This window comes from Microtus oregoni, unplaced genomic scaffold (assembly GCF_018167655.1).
Source record: "Microtus oregoni isolate MIOR12 unplaced genomic scaffold, Mior012 000030F_ref0000283, whole genome shotgun sequence".
Taxonomy (NCBI): Eukaryota; Metazoa; Chordata; class Mammalia; order Rodentia; family Cricetidae; genus Microtus; species Microtus oregoni.
This window is the reverse complement of record NW_024543089.1, coordinates 87,996-107,010: the sequence shown is the minus strand read 5'-3', so window position 1 is coordinate 107,010 and position 19,015 is coordinate 87,996. Positions and strand designations below refer to the sequence as shown.

Sequence of the window (19,015 nt, the reverse complement as noted above, 5' to 3'; positions counted from 1 at the left end):
TAGACCTATTATGTCCACAGACTGCCCAGTCAAGAATATACTAATATAATCAAAGAAAAAATTATGGTGTAGGACAGGAACAGAAGTCTCTTAGCTGTTTACCCTAGCAATTTCTTTCTCAAAACTTTACAGATTATACCAATTACCAGAAACTTTCATTAAAGCAATAAATAAGGGCTGAAGAAATGGCTCAGTGGTTAAGAGCACAACCGACTGCTCTTCTAGAAAACCGGGTTTAAATCCCAAGACCCACATGGTAGTTCACAACTGTCTGTAAATCCAAGATCTGATACCCGCTTACAGACATACATGCAACTAAACACCAATGCGCATAAAATAAAAATAATTATTTAAAAACAAACTCAAATAATCCAGAAGTTCACAAATCTAGAACAGTAATTTAAAATAAAAATAAATTTAAAAAAATAAAAATAACAGCATTTTAAGATAAAAAGTTAAAAATAACAGTAATTTAAAATAAAACTTATTGAGCCAGGGTGATGGTTAGCCTGTCATGCAAGCCTGACACCTTTAAGTGCCATCCTCGGAACCCAACCCAATAAGGGGGTTGTGGGGAGACGCCTAGAAACTGTCCTCTGACCTCCACATGTATGTATTCCATGGCATATATACATCACTCTCACACATTATAACTTACTTAAAAATTATTCTTATTAAAAACAGGGAATGTACAACACTTTGCAATCATAAAAAAACCTGTGATATAGATCTATTTAAAAAAAATATATATACAAGGAAACCAAGGTTCAGGAGGTTAAGAAACATAAACCAAACTACAGCTGGTGAATATTGAATCACAGTGAACACTGATATTTTGTACTTCAAATGCCTGTGCTCAGCTTCCAACATGCAAATGTTCCTTTCCAGCTGTGCCTGTTGTGCCCATGGCTTCTACCCCATGCTTTCTGCACTGTTCTGCCTAGAACAGATTTATGGTATACTTTATAAACTCAAAGTCATGACTGGAGACGGGCTTTCCTGAGACAAGACGGCACACAGAACTAAACCCAGTGTGAAGAGTATATGACACAGCAAATTTCCTTTTTTTTTTAAATTGTTGTTTGGTTTGTTTTTTTGGGGACAGGGTTTCTCTGTGTAACAGTCCTAACTGTCCTGGAACTAGCTCTTGTAGACAGGTTGACCTCTAACTCACAGAGATCCGTCTGCCTCGTCTACCAAGTGCTGGGATTAAAGGTGTGCACTGCCATTCGGCAGCAAATTTCTTTATTCAAAAAACACTAGTTGTTTTCTGTCCTTCAGGTACTTTGCAGATTATATTATATTAATTTATCTTATGGTACCAACAAGATACATTATTTAAGTTTTAATAGCCATATATATTGATCTGGAAAGACTTAAATCAATTATAGAATCTCTAGTTTAGCAAAAGAATTAATTTTCAATGGTTTAGAGGAAATGAAAGATGTAGGAAGATCTGAGTAAAAGTGCTCCCAGTGCCTAGCTGAAAACAGACGTTAGTTCAATAAAAGCACAGAAAGCACACATACACAGCCATACTTCTACTCGTCAGCAGAGGAATTCCATTTTGGAAACTTGATGGAACTAACAACTACTTCAGTTAAACCAGCAAGCTAAGTATTCCCATAGCCATGGTCTTTACTCAGTATTTCCTACCACTGGTGTAAGAAGAGAAGTATCAGGAGCAGATGTTGAAGAATATCAGATTCAGCACTACCTAGAAATCCCAGGAGAACTAAGCACTCAATACTGTAGCCAGTTACAACAGTCAGCCTTTTCTCTATGGCATTATTATCCAAATTCAAAGTGCTAAGGAACATTAAAAAAGACTAGGAATCCAAGGATAAACAAAACAAGAAAGCAGTAAGGCTTATATAAAGAAAGCCAGAAAAACACTGGAGTTTACTATGGAGATTCCGGAGCAGTGCATACCAAAGCTAAAGAGGTCCATTTACGTCCACCCAATAAGCAGGTTTTGATGGGTGATGTATGTTAAAACTCTGATATCTAATATAGAGAACAGCTGTAAGGTCCAATGTCATATGGCTGTCACTGTGAAGGTAAAATATTTGAGATCACATTATCACTTAATGAACAGAAAAGTAAGAGGGCTCTGGTCTCAATCTTCCCAACAAGAACTAGGGTGTCCTGAAGAAGCTTCCCAAGGGCCACAGCACAAAACTGTACCTCAATTTCTAGTCTGTTGCTCCTTGGAATGTTCTCTTACACTAACATCTCACACAGCTGCAGAGACAACTCAGCAGCTGAGAGCTACGACTGCTCTTCCAGGGGACCCAGTTCAAGTTCCCAGCACCCACATGGTGACTCACAACCATCTGTAACTTCAGTTTTAGGGGATCTGATGCCCTCTCTGACCTCCACTGGCACTGGGCATGCACATGGATCACATATATACTCCGAGGCAAAACATTTATGCATATAAAATAAACCTAAGAAGAATCTTCCCATCCATTCATTCAGCCATCATAGATACTGCTTATGATTTATATGAAGAACCTAGACATAAGACCAGGAATAGCCCAAGTAAGCCTGAGAAATAATTAAGCAGAGGGACATTTGGAAGTAAAGCATGTATACATGTGCTCAGTGGCCAGGTACCTGCACTGGCTAAGACCCTGAGTTCAATTCCCAGCACCAGATATATGTATCTCTTTAACTGTTAGGATGCAGAAATAAACACTGGTGTGACAGGCAGTGTTAACAAAACAACAACAAAAACAAAAAAGAACACCCCCCCCCAAAACAACAAAAATCAGGCATGAAAACAAGTAGGAATAGAGAGAAAAAAAAAAAAGAGGTAAATTAGCCACGTTAAAAATAGAAGCACTTAAAAAAACCCTTGAATGAGAATGTAAAACAGACTTCACTCCAGAAAGACTAGAGAGACAAACACAGGACACAGAAAGCAGAGAACTATTAGAAGAATACAGAGCTTTTCTTCTGAGGGTGGAATGGGTGGTGGTGGTGGTGGTGGTGGTAATAAAGAACAGAGAGATTTCCAAATGGAAACCACACAGGAATTTATGTTCATTTACTAATGGAAATAGACCTGCAAGCACAGATACAAACATCTTTTCAAAGCACCCTGGAACAGCTTCTTTTGCTTTACAATCCTCCTGTGTGTGTGTAGACAGGTCTGTGTCTCACAGGCTCAGCTGGGCTGGGTGAGCAGCCATCTCCATACGGCTTTTACATGGACACCAGGACGGAAGCTCGGGGCACCATGCCGGCACAGCAAAAATCTTAGTAGCCACAACATCTCTCTAGTCCTGGTTATTCCTTTCCCACAACATCTCTCTAGTCCTGGTTATTCCTTTTCCACAACATCTCTCTAGTCCTGGTTATTCCTTTCCCACAACATCTCTCTAGTCCTGGTTATTCCTTTCCCACAACATCTCTCTAGTCCTGGTTATTCCTTTCCCACAACATCTCTCTAGTCCTGGTTATTCCTTTCCCACAACATCTCTCTAGTCCTGGTTATTCCTTTTCCACAACATCTCTCTAGTCCTGGTTATTCCTTTCCCACTCAAAATTTAATCCAGTCTTTCTTACATTCAGTAGTCACTTATTAATCATTAAGCTAAAATAATGAAAACTGGCATTTATCTACAACACTGATTATTAATCATTGGCAGATAAAATTTTTATCTTATCTTAGAAATAATCATAAATTTTAGAGCTCATGAAATCAAACATGCCATTTAATGCTATGATTTTAAAACCATCTTTTTTTAAACTATGAAACTGGAAAAAGAAATTTTAAACAATCATAACCCCAACAAAAACACAAGACAAAAGTAGAGCTGTCTAGGTTGAACCCCACAGCTCACCCACAGCTTACCCACGCCCCTGGTGGCAGTATTTTAAACATGCCTATTAAGTTTCATTCTGAGATGCTCCCATGGGCTCAAGTAAATTACCCAGCTAGTAGCCTTTTTGGGAGATAGTGAAAATTTGGAAGATGGCACTTAGTTGAAAGAAAGCTACCAAGGGCATGTTTTTCAGCATCCTTTTCCCCTCCCCTGCTTCCTGTCCACTTTAAATTGAAGAGGCTCATCTGCCCATGTGGTCCTGCTGCAAACCATGGATTCAACTCTGATACCAGGAACCAAAATTAATCTTCCCTTTCAATTTGTTCTCTTTGGTATTTGTCCCAATCACACAGAAACAGAGCTAAGGATGGCAAGGCACACTGAGTAAGCAGAGAGATGCTGGGGTCACCCCAGGACTCACATCACAGACATGGTAACTACAGTTATCACAGCAACAGCAAATGTCTATCAGGAGCAAAACAGATAATCTGAGGGCTCCATCTACTGGAGTCTTAATAACCATTCATGCAGAATGTACACAGACCTAATGATAAAGATCAAAACAAAAGCACAGACTCATAGTTATTACTTCTGGAAAAGCATACAACAAAACCCGACAGCATCACTGCTAGGGACGAGTGGGGCTAGTGAAGATTTTCCTTCTGTTTGCTGTTCTTTATTCTTTAAACTTGTTTATAGTGAGCCTGCATGACACGTGTAACCAGGAAAAAACATTTTGATATTGAGGAGGAAAACTCAAACCACAGACAAAAACGAACAATCCAGAGAAGCTGCGGAAGAGAGCCCACAATGCACATGGGTAAGACAGACAAGTGGGGTGATGTGAGAAGCGTACCTTGTCAAATGCAGTTTTTTGTTCAGGTGGGGGGAAAGCAGCTTTTTGCTCAGGTGGTTGTGTAGGAGCTGTCTTTAACTGAGCTGTGATAGCCTGAACCTGAGCCATCACAGCATTGTCAAGGGCGGGAGACTGTGGTTTTGGAGGCTGTTGAAAAGTCTGAAGGATCTGCTGCAGCTTAAAGAATGGGAAAACCGATAAACCACACAACAAAGCATCATCATCAAAGTTAATTTACTACAAAGCAAAGAATCTCAGAGGGACTGAAATAGCATAAGCAGTAAGTAAACTGGACAAAGAATCCACCTTTCACTAATGGCTAAATTTGTGAATGAACACATTACAGGGTATTGCTTACAGTTCAAATGTATGCTGACAATCCCAAAGAGACAAACAAAGCTCAAAGAAAAGAGAAAACACATGGAATTGTAACAGCGACTTTTCTAGAAATACAGAAAATGTCACTCCATATAATCAATCCGAAATACTAGAATTGTGAGCAACAACACCTGCCACTTCAACAGCTCAAGGTCTTTCAAAGAAGTACTACCATTTCCTTATTTTTCACATCCGCATTGCCTTCTTAGCTCTAACTCATCACATTAGCTCCCTAGCGAAGGATACTCTCCCATCAAGGAGCATATGAAGGAGCAATGGGAAACAGAACCAACAGAACCTAGCTCTGCAAGCCACTGGAGCATTAAGCAGCTTACCTGCTGGCCTTGGGTTGTCTGAAACAGCTGAGCCACAGCAGCAAAGGCATCAGAGCTCGGCAACTGTGGTAAAGTAGGCATGGAGTTTGTGGAAGCTTGTGCAAGTTCAGAAGAGGCTTTTACTGGGGGTGGAGGTGAGCCTAAAAAGCAAAGTGCATTAGGCCGCAAAAAAACTAACCAACCAACCAAACAAGAACTAAAGTCAACACCCTCCCCCCACCCCTGGTTTAAAACACCTTTCAAGTTTTGCTGCTAAAACAAAATTCCGTTCAGTTTAACTTGTCGTTAGTACAGTAGGGGTGTGTGTGCACATTCTCGTTTGAAAAAAAGAATTATAGGAAGAAAAACTACCTTCCAAATGCAAACTCAAGTTTCCTTCCTATGGGAAAGGTCTATCAATTCAGAAATTTCATGTACAGAAACTCAATTCTTTTTAAAGTTTTCTTTTGTTAAAAAAAAAAAATCAAGCTTTTTTATACAATATAGTCTAATTATGGTTTTCCTTCCAACTCCTCCTAGATCTTCCCCACCTCCACTCTCTGAATTCACACTCCTTTTTGTCTCTCACTAGAAAACAAACAGGCATATAAAGAATAAAATAAAATATGATAAAAACAAAAACCAACCAACCACAATAGGACAAAACAAACAGAAGGAAAAGAGCCAAGACACCAGTGCACTTTCAGGAACTTTTCTTCTAGTCAGACACACCACTGTACCTTCATTGTTGGTAACATTTTCTGCTACTGGAACAGCATTACTGGCTCCTGCTGCCATGTCCAAAAGAGGCTGAATAATTTCAATTTTGAATACTCCATTTTTTTGCCAAAGATTTAGCACACGAACTATTTTACTCTGTTATATGCAAGAAAATGAACATACAATAAATATTTATAGAAAAAGCTTATCATATCTGACTGTAAAGAGAAACCATTACTGTTTCATCAGCAAAAAAAAAATCCAGGGCTGGAGAGATGGCTCAGTGGTTAAGAGCATTGCCTGCTCTTCCAAAGGACCTGAGTTCAATTCCCGGCAACCACATGGTGGTTCACAACCATCTGTAATGGGGTCTGCTGGCCTCTTCTGGCCTGCAGACATGCACACAGACAGAATATTGTATACATAATAAATAAATAAATATTTAAAAAAAAATCCATCGGAATCACTCCCCAGTTAAGGAACTCAGATTAACCTTTCCTCCATGGTATACTCTGAAGAAAGAAACACAGACTACACACAGAGCAAATAAAAAAAACAGACACTATTTGATAGCACTGTTCTTTACAAGAGTTACAAAGGAGAACACTGACAAAACTCAATCATCTTAGAAAAGTTCATGAAGTGAAAATTTTCTGCAGGATGACCAAGTTAGTCTCATTTAAGAGACTAACTGCATATGGTCACACATGCTTGTGATGCCAGCACTCAAAAAAGGAAGACTACAAATTTGAGGCCCAACACCACAGCACCAAAAACAATGAAAACAAACCAGTTTTTAAGAAAGTGGCTGATAACAAGAAAAAGATGTTTTATGGCCAAGAAAATATGAAGGAGATACAAAATTTTCTTATTCATGGGTACAGGTTTTAACTCCTATTCAAAGGGATCTTTTTATAAAATTATGCTTCAAGAGCCTAAGAATATACACACAGACTCTTAATACCCACAGTGTTCCTCTTTATGTAAACTGTCTCCATTTTCATTACTGAGTATTGTACTCAGGATTTCACGCTGAGAAAGTGGGCCACAGTAATGGCAGACAAAAAAGATGCCTCAGAAAAGGCTGTTTCCTAACTAAACCTGCATGCCTGCTGGCCTTTACCTTAGGGTTTTCTTTGAGTCTCAAGTCTAACAGAGGAACATGAGAGAGGAAGTAAGCATTCTTTCTCTGTTTTGATCAAACTTAAATTCACATTTCCTTCTGCTTCATATTTTCTTTCAGAATTCAGGGAAGCTAAAGCATGAGGTTATGTGAGTACTCAATAAAACTGCTGCAATTCCCACCTATTCAGAGCACTTATGTGTAACTGTCAATATTCCTTCTTTCTACAGTTCACTGTGAAACCGCACACGCGCGCAGTCTTACTGCAGATTAATATCACTTACATTCCTGCATGTTGGGAAGAACAATTCTGGGCCTTCTAGAAAAAGTAGCAAACTGGGAGGAGTATTCTCTCCACTACAGGGCTTACCATTCCTAGCAGATCTTCCTGCAGCCACCTGCTAAGCGCTTCGGATCAATGGTATGTGACACCCTGCACAGCTAGTGATATTGTCTTTAAAGACAGTGCTTTCTGCACAAACCCTTTGGTTTCTTTACACTATGGTAAGAACATTCAACACTAACAACACCTTCTCCAGTAATGTGCAGTGTTTGGCAGATCTCAGAACTTTACCTTGCCTAACCAAAACTTCAGACCTACCACTAAACCAACTAACTCTTCACACCACACTTCCAGCAATTACTGCTTTTCTCAGATTCTGCAATTCAACATGAGAAAAGTCCTTGTGCAAAGACCATGTGAATGTGCCATTTCACAAGGAAGCTAGACTAGGAAATGACCACTGCAGAGAAATTAAACTTAAGACTCAAGAATTTACTACATGAAGATATTTTCATATAATACAACAGGCTTTAAATAACATGAATCTAAACACATAAAAATAAAATAAATCCAACAAGAATGCAAAATTTTAGAAGTGATTAACCATACCTTATCTTCAGATGGACAAAGATATAAATATTGGAATGTAGCAGTTATATTTTTAGAGAATCTTGGCCCAAAAACATCTTTATCAGTTCCAAACTGATGACGAGACTGTCTCACAATGGAATCAATGACATATAATCCTGGAACCTTGTATTCTGGCTTACACTGCAACGATAAAGGTACACAGTTAGTCTAAGGAAAGGAAAACCAGTGAGTGTGGTAGCGCACACCTTTAATTCCAGCACCCCAGAGGCAGAGACAGGAGGGATCTAGGAGACTCAGTGTGCTCCACTTTAGTGAGTTCTAGGCCATCCAGAGCTCCAAAGCAGAACTCTGTCTCCCCACCTCCCTAAAGGGAGACCCAAAATAAATCTGACACCCATTATCTCACAAGTATGCAGCTCCATACACCCATCATCTACTGCGTAGAAACTACTTAAGTGTTCCACCACCTAACTAGCTGTCAAACTTCAAGTCTAGGGACAGTTTACATTCTTTGCTAACTCAGACTCCAAGGACTTGCCCCCAGATCCTTGACTTCCTCTCTTCCTCTCCAAAACTTTCCAGAGGCCATTACCATCCCACTTTCCTACAAAATGAGTTATTATTAATGAATCTCTGATTCAATGATTTCCACCTTTTGAAATTACTAAAAAAATACTTTAAACATGTTAGGTTTACCAGAGAAATAAAAAGTAAAAGGAGCTGGGCAGAGAGGCACACGCCTTTAATCCCAGCACTCGGATCTCTGTGAGTTTGAGGTCAGCCTGGTCTACAAGAGCTAATTCCAGGACAGGCTCCAAAGCTACAGAGAAACCCAGTCTCAAAAAACAAAAACAAAACAAAAAAAGTAAAAGGGTCATTTGAGTCTATAAACTGGACGAAGGAAAAACAAAACACTACAGGCATTTCTGTAGGAAAAGGTATAGCCCTTTGGGAAGAAAATTCAGCAACAAAAATAAAGCCTTCTTTGACGGTTAAAAATTTATGCTAAGGAAAACATGTATGTATGTTTTCCTTTAAGGTTAGCTATTGAAGCACTTTCAATGAAAAATAACTATTTACTAGATAAGTAAATCAGTAATAATCAACCAGAGGGTTATTTTGTAGATGTTTATAATATATTCAGTAGGAAAGGCACGTCAACAACCAGTACTGTGTCCATTTTCCTTACAAATGCACACACATAAATAAAACCTAGGCAGACTCAGACACACACTAGTAACTGGAAACCAAAGCACACATGTAATCAAATGTTCTCCCCATTTACTTCTTTGCACTTTGACCTGCCGCGCCAAGAAGCTTCTAACTGACAAAGCCAGCTACTCTGCATTTCATGACCCCAAGGTAGATCAACTGATTAAGATGACTGAAATCATTCCCAGATGCTACTGAGAAAGATTTGCTAATTAGATACACTTTAAGACAAGACACAACCATGTAACTAAAAAAGTTTAATGTGATGGCAACAGGGAAAAGTCAGGGGAAAAAAGTAACTTCATTAAATTAAAAAATTAAATTAAAAAAAGTAATTAAAAAGTAACTTCATCTGAAAAACTCACAGGAGAATTAAATGTCAACAGAGTGGATAGGCCAAAAGATATGAAACAGCCAGGCCCTTAGGCTTGGGGAAAGGTCCCAACACCAAGACAACAAATTCTGTCGCCAGGTATGACAGAAGCTGAGTGCCAAGCTTTTCTACAATATTCAACGAATGGGAGTAATATGAAAAAATACCTTATAAAACTTCCGTGTTTAAAAAATTCAATTACTCGCGGGGCGGTGGTGGCGCACGCCTTTAATCCCAGCACTCGGGAGGCAGAGGCAGGCGGATCTCTGGGAGTTCGAGGCCAGCCTGGTCTACAAGCGCTAGTTCCAGGACAGGCTCCAAAGCCACAGAGAAACCCTGTCTCGAAAAAACAAAAAAAAAAAAAATTTTTTTTTCAATTACTATTTTTTTTAAAATATTATGGATACGAGAGTACCATGTACATGTCTGGGGCTTGAAGAGGCCAAAAGAATGCATAGGACTCCCTGAAACTGGAATTATGGAAGAGTGTGAGCACCCATGTGGGTGTTAGGAGAGAACCCAGGTCCTCTGGAAGAGCTTTCAGTAGTCTTAGCTTGTTGAGCCATGGCTCCAACCCCAGTAACTACTTTTTTCTAGAGTGTTTTTAGGAGCACACATCCAATTTCAATCCACACAATATGTGAATATATATCATAAATGAACATGGTAATAATGATATAGTTACCTTTTTGATGAATTTCTCTACTATCTGAACAACATGCTTGTAAAGCTGAAAAAGAAGGGGAAACCACAGCCAGGTTATATATACATTTCTACATCTCCAGCTAGTGAGAGCACTCGAATCCTTAAAAATTTTAATTTAAAAATTTAGCAATTAACTCAAAGAGTCATTAGAAATAGTTCAAAATCAACAACAGCAAAAAAAAAAAAAACCTTGAGAAAGGAATTAATCAAAACAGAAACATACTCCATTCCAAAGAGAATGAATGAACTTTCTTAATTGACCAACCTTCCTGAAGCAAAGTACCTTGTTACCGCCACATGAGTAAAACATTTCTAAACTGCCATTTACTAAAATGTCATCTTGGGTAACTAACTTACTTCATTTCCCAAAGCCCACATTTTGACTTTTCTCACAGCTGCTTTGTAAGGACTAAAATAGTATAGTCACAAAGCTCCGGCAAAAGTTAATTCATGAGATAAATTCTGATGTTAAGAATATTTTAAACAATTCAAAATCGAAGCTGGCAAGATGGCTGAGTGGGTGTGGTGTTTGTCACAGAAAATTAAGCTGGATCCCTGAAACCCATATCAAGGTGGAAGAGGAGAATGGGCTTCACAAAGCACCTCACTTGGCATGCCCCTCACCCCTGCCAATAATAAACACTTAGAAAGTATTTCCAAATTAAATATTCTTACCTTAATAGCTTTAATAGCAGCTTTAGTAATCAAAATCATTTTGGCTCTAGAGATGGGAGGTTTCATGTCCATCAGTGAAAAAAGCTTAAAAAACAAGAAATAAAGGTCAATCCAGGGGTCAATCCCCCATTTTACAAAGATATTTATACCCACTGGCCTTTGTCACTACAATTTGTCACTCTGGCTACACGTCCAACATCAGCAACTTTTCTATACACTATTCACCACATAGAAAAGAAGAAAAGTATGAATATAAAGGCAAAAACATTTAAAAAGTTACAAAACTAGTCTTTCAAAAAACCCAAAAAATCGTGAAGGGAAACAACACATCTCCTCTGGACGGAGTCTGGCAGTAGTGTGATTTTATCAATATTTAGTGTATTTTCAATTCCAAATCTTTATTGAGACTTTGAAGGACTTTCAATAACCTTAAGGTCATTCAGACAAACACGTAAAAAGTCAAGTAACAGATTTAAAACGCCATTATAAAAGATCCAAGTATCTGTGATGCTAGTGTGAGAATTAAAACTTCATATGAAACCTGGCCCAGCACTCATAGTCAGACTGTTTACAGCAATCAGGTAACCTCTTGATCCCCAAACACGCACTGATCTTCCCCCCAAATTAAATTTCTATACATTCAATAAATTAAATTCAACTAAAATGTTAATAATCAGAGTCCGAAAGGGTTATAAATATAAACCCTGAGATTAAGCAGTTTAAGATCTGAGGAAATGAGGCCTGGGTATGACAGCAAACCTTTAATCTCCTAGATACTCGGGAGGCAGAGGTAGACAGACCTCCGTGAGCTCCAGGTCAGCCAAGGATAGAGTTCCCATGTCTGGGAAGATTTTTTTGCAGCACAAAGACTGAGTAACCTCAAAGAAGCCGAAAGACATGAGAGGTTGTCCTCTCTACACACAAGTCCACACGCACTCACTCACACACTCTTTAGGTAACAACATTCACTTCAAGAGCGGTCTAATGACTGTCAAGCACATTTCAGGGTTTTGTGAGCAGCATCAACCTCCCGTGAGCTATCTCCATTTCCTTCTAGCTAACATTAATGTTTCAAGTGTGTATGTGCTACTCATACCACACTGACTAGACATAAACACCAGTCTAAGAAACAAGTCTATTCCTAGGGTAAGCAGCCCTACCTGGCAGCGTGTCCTAAAAACTCACTATTTCATAGCTCTTTAAACTGGGGATAGCGAGTACCTACATATAGAAAAAGCATGGGATGCTAGATATAGCTAATATAGGATTCAGATACTCTAAGCAGAAAAGGCTAGACAATTTCTATACATGTTAAGAAAATGGGAGAAATAACTTAAGATTTCACATACAAATTCATTTTCTGAAGAGACTTTAAAAAAAAAAAAGGACTCACAACAGTCTCTAACTCTAGCCACAGGGGATCCAGTCCCCTCTACTGGCTGTGTGCATGCGCAAACAAACTCCCCCATCCTCTGTCTCAAAAATGTTCTCCTTGAGAATAACACTAAATGGAAAGTAGAAAGCACACAGTAATGAGCGAAGCTAATCAAATCAGTGAACAACGACAAATTTAAGTATTTCAACTTAAAAACTCTAAAACTGATTCATAAACGTATAGCACACATTTACTATTCCTCCCATCTATGTAACTGAAAACAGAGAAAGGGCTGCAGAAAAGTTCATACGTGAATCTCACTGCACATGTTGAGTCTTGTCAACAGTAAGCAAGTCACTGTTTTCTTTTAAAATAAAGCCCAATGAGTGTACAAGACTGCTACTTCGTCCAAGCAAAAACAAACCATCACTAATCATTTTAAAGATAAAAGATATACCAACAGTCAACATTTGGGCAAATGAGTAACAAGAGGTACCTAAGGAAGAAAAGCATTACTTCCATATCTAGCATGCATAAGGTAGCAGGGTGACCTCACTGCCTTTAAGATCTGTTTTCACATGACTCTTATTAGAAAGGTTCCACATTTTAGGTGATGCCCAAGAAGTGAATCTGAACTGAAGTAGTCAAATCTAGTCTTTTCTGAAGTCAACACTTCCTAATGGTGCATCTAATGCTGTTTATCAACTACATTTATGCACAGAGCACTGACCATGATAGGGAGTTCAAGAAACAAAAAATCCCAAGCCAAGCAGGCATATTCTCCTCCCTGAATGTTGCATTCATTTGACAATGAAAGAGAATGTGGTCTGTGCACTCAACAGCCAGAAGATGTGCAAACGGATCTTTAACACAATACTAACAGGTCCATGTCTGAAACAAGTATCTTCCAAAGAAAGCCAAAGAATTTGTGCTAAAAGGAAACCCAGAGTCTATTGAAAGTTAAGAAATACAACAAAGTACAACGAGCTGCACAAAGGAACATCAGAGCAAAGTGAAATCTTAAAACTCAAAAAAGCACCTAGCACTATCAGAAGATACTCTGAGGCTAAGAACACAAACCAAACCTTGTTCTTTCATATAGGACATGAAGCTTTTGTTCATTTGTGTGCATTTTTATGTGACACGAATAAGGTGTGAGCACGTCATGGTACATGTGGTGGTGGGGAAGGGGGGTCCGACAACAGAGGACTTTAGGTAGTCAGTTTTCTCTTTCCACTTTTGATACCAGGGACAGATTCATGTTTTCTAAAGCCTTTAAATAGCCCTTGCCCACTGAGTTACCTTGCAGACCCCAGACACGAGTTTTTCAGTCATAAGGATTGTATGTAAGCAGAAACGTATTGGGGAGTTAATTTTTCACTCAAAAGTTCAAACACTACTGAACTCAGCATAGAGAGAAGCAGCAGGACCATATTCAGAACTATTTATTTAGAGACAAGATATCACTGTGTATCCCTGGTTGATGTGGATTCAATGAGTAGACCAAGTTAGCTTTGAAATTAGAGGCCCACCTGCCTTTGCCTCTCAGTGCTGGCTGGGATCAAAGTGTGTGCATCATGCCTAGCTTATACTGTAAACTGTTAAGCAGAAGGTTCCCAGGGACCTTGAGTCTGTTTTAACAACTCTCCTTGAGTCTTAAGAGTTATGAATTTGAATTTGATGTTAATTGGAGGAAGAACACTTTAGGAATGCTTCAAAATTGGAGATTTAAAGGTTAGTTTATTATCAATTCAACTCCTAAATGGATCTACCTAAAATTGTCCTTAATAGTCGCCTTTTTTCTTTTCCCGGTATTTATGTCCACCCTTCCTCACATGTACCAATCTCGATTTTGTTTTCTTTAATTAAAATCAATTATGCCAAGCCCAATACAAAAGTCCATGATGCCTGTTACTTGAAAAGCTAAGGAAGAGGTTACAAGTTCAAGGCCGGCCTTAGTGGGAGCTTGTCTCAAAACAGGAAGTGGATAAAAATAAGTAACAAATTGTTAATCTATTTTCTATTTACAATAAGTTTCTCATATCTAAAGTAAATGACTAATTACTTAGTCCTTCCTCTCCTCATCTAGAGCCAAGTTGCAATTTAATAATCTTAAACAAAAAATTTGTCAGGGTCACCAGTATTGCCTGAGGAATCTCTCAGATTTAAAAAGGCTGGCCTTGTGACAATCCCCAACTTTGATTACAGCTCCTGACTTTTCATAATTTGTTATTCTCGGTCAGAACAGAGATCCAATAATCAACTAACAGCCCACGAAGTTCGGCTAATGCTGAGAAAGGAAATCATGCCAGGCTCTGCTTACTTAAGAAAAGTTAAGTGTGGAATGTAAATATCAAATCATTAATGCAGTGGAAAGCAGATGCTCAGGAGGTCAGCTTACTACCAGGACACCTTGGAACCAGTTCAGAGTACTGCGCTGCGTTCCAAACTACAGGCTCAAGTCACAACTAATGCACTTAATGCACGTATCCGGTGTCACTGGCTCCGCACTAAGGTCCCTTATAGAAAATGGCATAGATGCTGCATTTTCTCTGGTGTACTTTCAAGCATTTCTAGACCACTTATACTATCTAATACATAGCAAGTACTATGTAAAAACAACTGTTAAGGCGCATTATTTAGGGAATAATGACAAGAGAAAAAGAAGCCTGTCTTACAAATGAGATACGAGATCAACACCGTTCAAGCACATGGTGGTGGGATGGGAGATTCTCAAACACTGAGCAGCCTGAGCAGGCTGCCTGCACACCACCACTCAGGAGTCCCAGCACTGCCCAACACACAGCCAAGAGAAGCCTCACCCTCTGGAACAGTTCCAGGATTTTAAAGGCAAAACTAATTAACTTTGAGGTAGTACTGAGTCAAATGTACCTGTTTCACAAAATCTGCACTTTTGCTTATGGGCACTTAACACATAACTCTAAGAGTAAATTATAAGTCTTCCTGTGGACTGTGGTTAAAAAATAGGAAAGCACTGATGGGGAGGCACTTTAAAATGAGAAAAATAAAGCCTAAATGTTAAAATGGAGGGGAGAAAAGAAACTCAAGACTGGTTATTTCTAACCAATATTCAGTCTTGGCAAACAAACCTCAAGGGCAAAACAAAAAAGAACCGATTTAAAACACAAAGCGTGAAAATCATAAAATTGTTAATCCAACATTGTCTAATATGGAAAAACACCAGACACTGAGGGACTAAGAGTTAGAAGACTGGACTCTAAATCTGTAGTCTGTACTGCTACCTGTGAGCAGTGAGTGTTCAGACCATTTGGTACAGCTCCCCGCCCCCCCAACAGGCCTGCATTTCCATTCATTTATCAATAGGAAAAGTCCACCATGAAGAAGGGTGAGGAGCCATGAACTCCTCTTACACTGATAACAGCAGACCTCAAAAGCACCAGGATGAGGAGGTTCCTTCTCTTTCCTAATGTTCGTTTGCACCAACCAGCCTGAGTTACTCTTTGTTCCATCAGCTGTTAGGAAAGGCTACCTGTGACATGGTCCTCTCTCATGCTAGCCTGAGACACAAAGACTACTACTCCTCAGCCTCATTCCTTGCCCTGCCTGGTAAATAGACTTAGGACAAAGAACACAAGAACTTAGACTATGCTTCTTTTGGAATTCATTCACACTTGTGGATCAGATAAAGCAAATGGCATTCTACTAACCGCACAAACCTTGGCAAATGTCTCAGTTTTCTGTAACTGTATAGAATACTCCACTCTAGGAAATTTTTAAAACGGTGTGCAGGGCAACTACATTCTCAGCCCACTATGTAATTTTTAAGGAACTTATATTTTTACCCAGGGCCTCACTCGAACTGAAGATAATTCTCATGCTGCAATCTCTCAGATGCTGCAGGAAATAACTTATAATTCCAGAAGCTGGATAGTCGAAGGTGTCCCTCTTGGGTGGAGACATTTGTTCCATGGCATCTCATGGCAAAGGACAATGAGTGAGCACAAAGAGAGGAAAGCAAGGGATCAAGCTTTCTTCTTTTCTTCTCTCAGGGTTGTGTGTGTGTTTGTGTTTGGTTTTTTGAGGCAAGGTTTCTTTGTGTAGCCTTGGCAATTCTGGAACTAGCTCTGTAGATCAGGCTGGCCTCAAACTCACAGAGATCCTCCTGTCTCTGCCTCCCAAGTGATGGGCATGCACCACCACCGCCAGCTAAACAGCTTAATAACCTGTTTTCATGACAATGGCATCCAACCGTATCTGATTAGGTGTCATCTCCCAACGTACTTGCACAAACAGCATGAACATAATTCCATACACATGAACTTAATCATTCATAAATGTCATTCTAACTAACCATTCCAAACTGTAAGATTTTTAATTTGAAAAAAAGCATGTTAATAGTGCTCATCTTGCTTTCTAAGGTTGTCAAAACTAAATAAGGCAATGTACATAGATCCCAAGCCTAACTCCTGGCATATAAGCACTCAGTAAATGAGCAACATAATGCCCTGAGAATCTTGGTATGTTATTAAAGATTATTTATTAGGTATAGTGTTCTGCCTGCATGTACACCTACATGCCAGAAGAAGGCACCAGATCTCATCACAAATGGCTGTGAACCACCATGTGGTTGCTGGGAATTGAACTGAAGTCCTCTGGAAGGCTTAACCGCTTAACCACTGAGACATCTCTCCAGCCAAAGAATCTTGTTTTCAATTTTTAAAAAATGACCAGTTTTGTCTGTGTACCTACATGTGACTGGGGGGGGGGGGGGAGAGGGAGAGAGAGAGAGCGCACAAAGGTCACAGAACAGTCTTCTGCCACTCCCTACCTTATTCTCCTGAAACAGGATCCCTCAGTGAACCTGCAGCTAAGCTCCAGGGATGCTCCTGTCTCCACCCACCACAGCAATAGCGTCAAAATCATGCTTACACAATCCTACCAGCTTTCCACATAGTCCTCAAGTTTGCAGAGCCAAGTGCTCTTATTTTTATACTGATGTGATAGTACACAAATGCTACACTCAGAGAAATCTTTTATAGTGAAAACACAGGAGTACCAAGACTTTTTAGTTAGTAACTCTCTGTCAATCAGTACCAGTGGTTACAGCAGTATTGCTTGTACTGACCTACATTTCAGCCTCAGGCAGAGTAGGGATCTCTCATGTGCCCACCATGCCCTGAATTTTGGAAGGCAGACTTTCATTAGCCAACAACAAGATGGCAGAAGGGCTGCACTCCTGGAGACTCAAGTAGAATCCATTCCTCGCTATTTCAGCTTCTTCTGGCTGACCACATGCCTATGTGCACGACCTATTTTTCCACCCTCAAGGCACAGCACAGTGCCTTCTCCCTCTCTGATCTTTGCTTGCCCTTTCTTCCTTCTGTCTCCTGCCATTCTTGGATAAGGACCCTTTATGATTATACAGGGCCCCCCTCAGATAACCCAGGATAAACACTCCATGTGAAGACCATTCAACCCCCAGTTTTTTGATACATAAGGTAACAACAGCCCCAGGTTCAAGGAATCGCACTGTTGGCACCCAATAAACACAAGAGAGGTGTGTTTACAGCTTTAAATAAAACAGTGCTCATCTACTTTGTTAACATCTGTGATTAACTTACTCCCTGGACCGCTTTCCATCATCACCTCCCATAAAACCCCATCTTCATGGTGATTTTTTTAGGAGTCTCTCCAGTCTATTTAGGTCAACTTTCATTTCAATTTATGTGCTCACTTTGTATGCCTTAGACTAAGTAATATGGGGGGGGGGGGGGGGGGCTTATGTCTAGGATGACCTCAACTGATGGTCCTAATGCTCTTTATTAAAACTACTTGATAACTTCATCCGACCTCTATTTTTCAAACTGATTCAGGATGAAGTCATAGTCAATGGCCTTTCTGGAAAAAACTGTTAAGCAGTCTTCACTTGAGAAAACAGTTTTTTCATGTTAATAACTGAGAAAGTTCCGACGGTTGGTAACTAGCCATGACTAGATATTTGTAAGAGTAAGAGAAACAGAACTGGAAGAACTGACACAGACTCTCCAAGTTCTACTCTGAAAATTAAGCTATCAAGGAAATGAAAATAAATAAGGTATTGTATAGCACTCTTGCTGGGCGGTGGTGGCGCACGCCTTTAATCCTACCACCCAGGAGGCAGAGGCAGGCGGATCTCTTTGAGTTCAAGGTCAGCCTGGTCTACAGAGTGAGCTCCAGAACAGCTAGGACTGTTTTACGGAGAAACCCTGTCTTAAAAAACCAACCAACCAAACAAACGAACAAACAAATTACATAGCAGTCTTAATTTTTAAAATGTTTATGAGTATCATTAGCATGTATCATGTGCGTCCTAGAACCAGATTTATGGGCATCTGTGAACGACCATGTATGTGCTGTGACTAACCCAGGACCTTGGAAAGAACAAATGCTCTTAACATTGAATCAACTCTTCAGCCCCACTCTTAATTTTTAAAAGAAAGGTGTGTACATGTTCACGTAAGTGTGTGTATGCCACCAAGGCCAGAGGTCAAAGTCAACTGTCCTTTACTGCCTGTTTGAGACAGTCTCTCACTGAATGTGGAGGGCATTAACTGTC

General features: G+C 39.6%; 1 protein-coding gene across 5 annotated transcripts in view; it reads right to left on the bottom strand.

The window, feature by feature from the left end:
- Scaf4 (SR-related CTD associated factor 4) overlaps window positions 1–19,015 on the bottom strand; it is a 61,555-nt gene that overhangs the window by 28,590 nt on the left and 13,950 nt on the right. For 4 of the 5 annotated variants that reach the window (XM_041678482.1, XM_041678486.1, XM_041678485.1 and 1 more), the window contains exons 2-7: window positions 11,064–11,147; window positions 10,369–10,413; window positions 8,117–8,278; window positions 6,122–6,257; window positions 5,403–5,542; window positions 4,690–4,866 (exon numbers count right to left, since the gene is read on the bottom strand). In XM_041678482.1, coding sequence (XP_041534416.1) covers window positions 4,690–4,866; window positions 5,403–5,542; window positions 6,122–6,257; window positions 8,117–8,278; window positions 10,369–10,413; window positions 11,064–11,147 — 744 coding nt within the window. The remainder of the gene's footprint in view (window positions 1–4,689; window positions 4,867–5,402; window positions 5,543–6,121; window positions 6,258–8,116; window positions 8,279–10,368; window positions 10,414–11,063; window positions 11,148–19,015) is intronic. The other variant, XM_041678484.1, reaches the window with a different exon arrangement.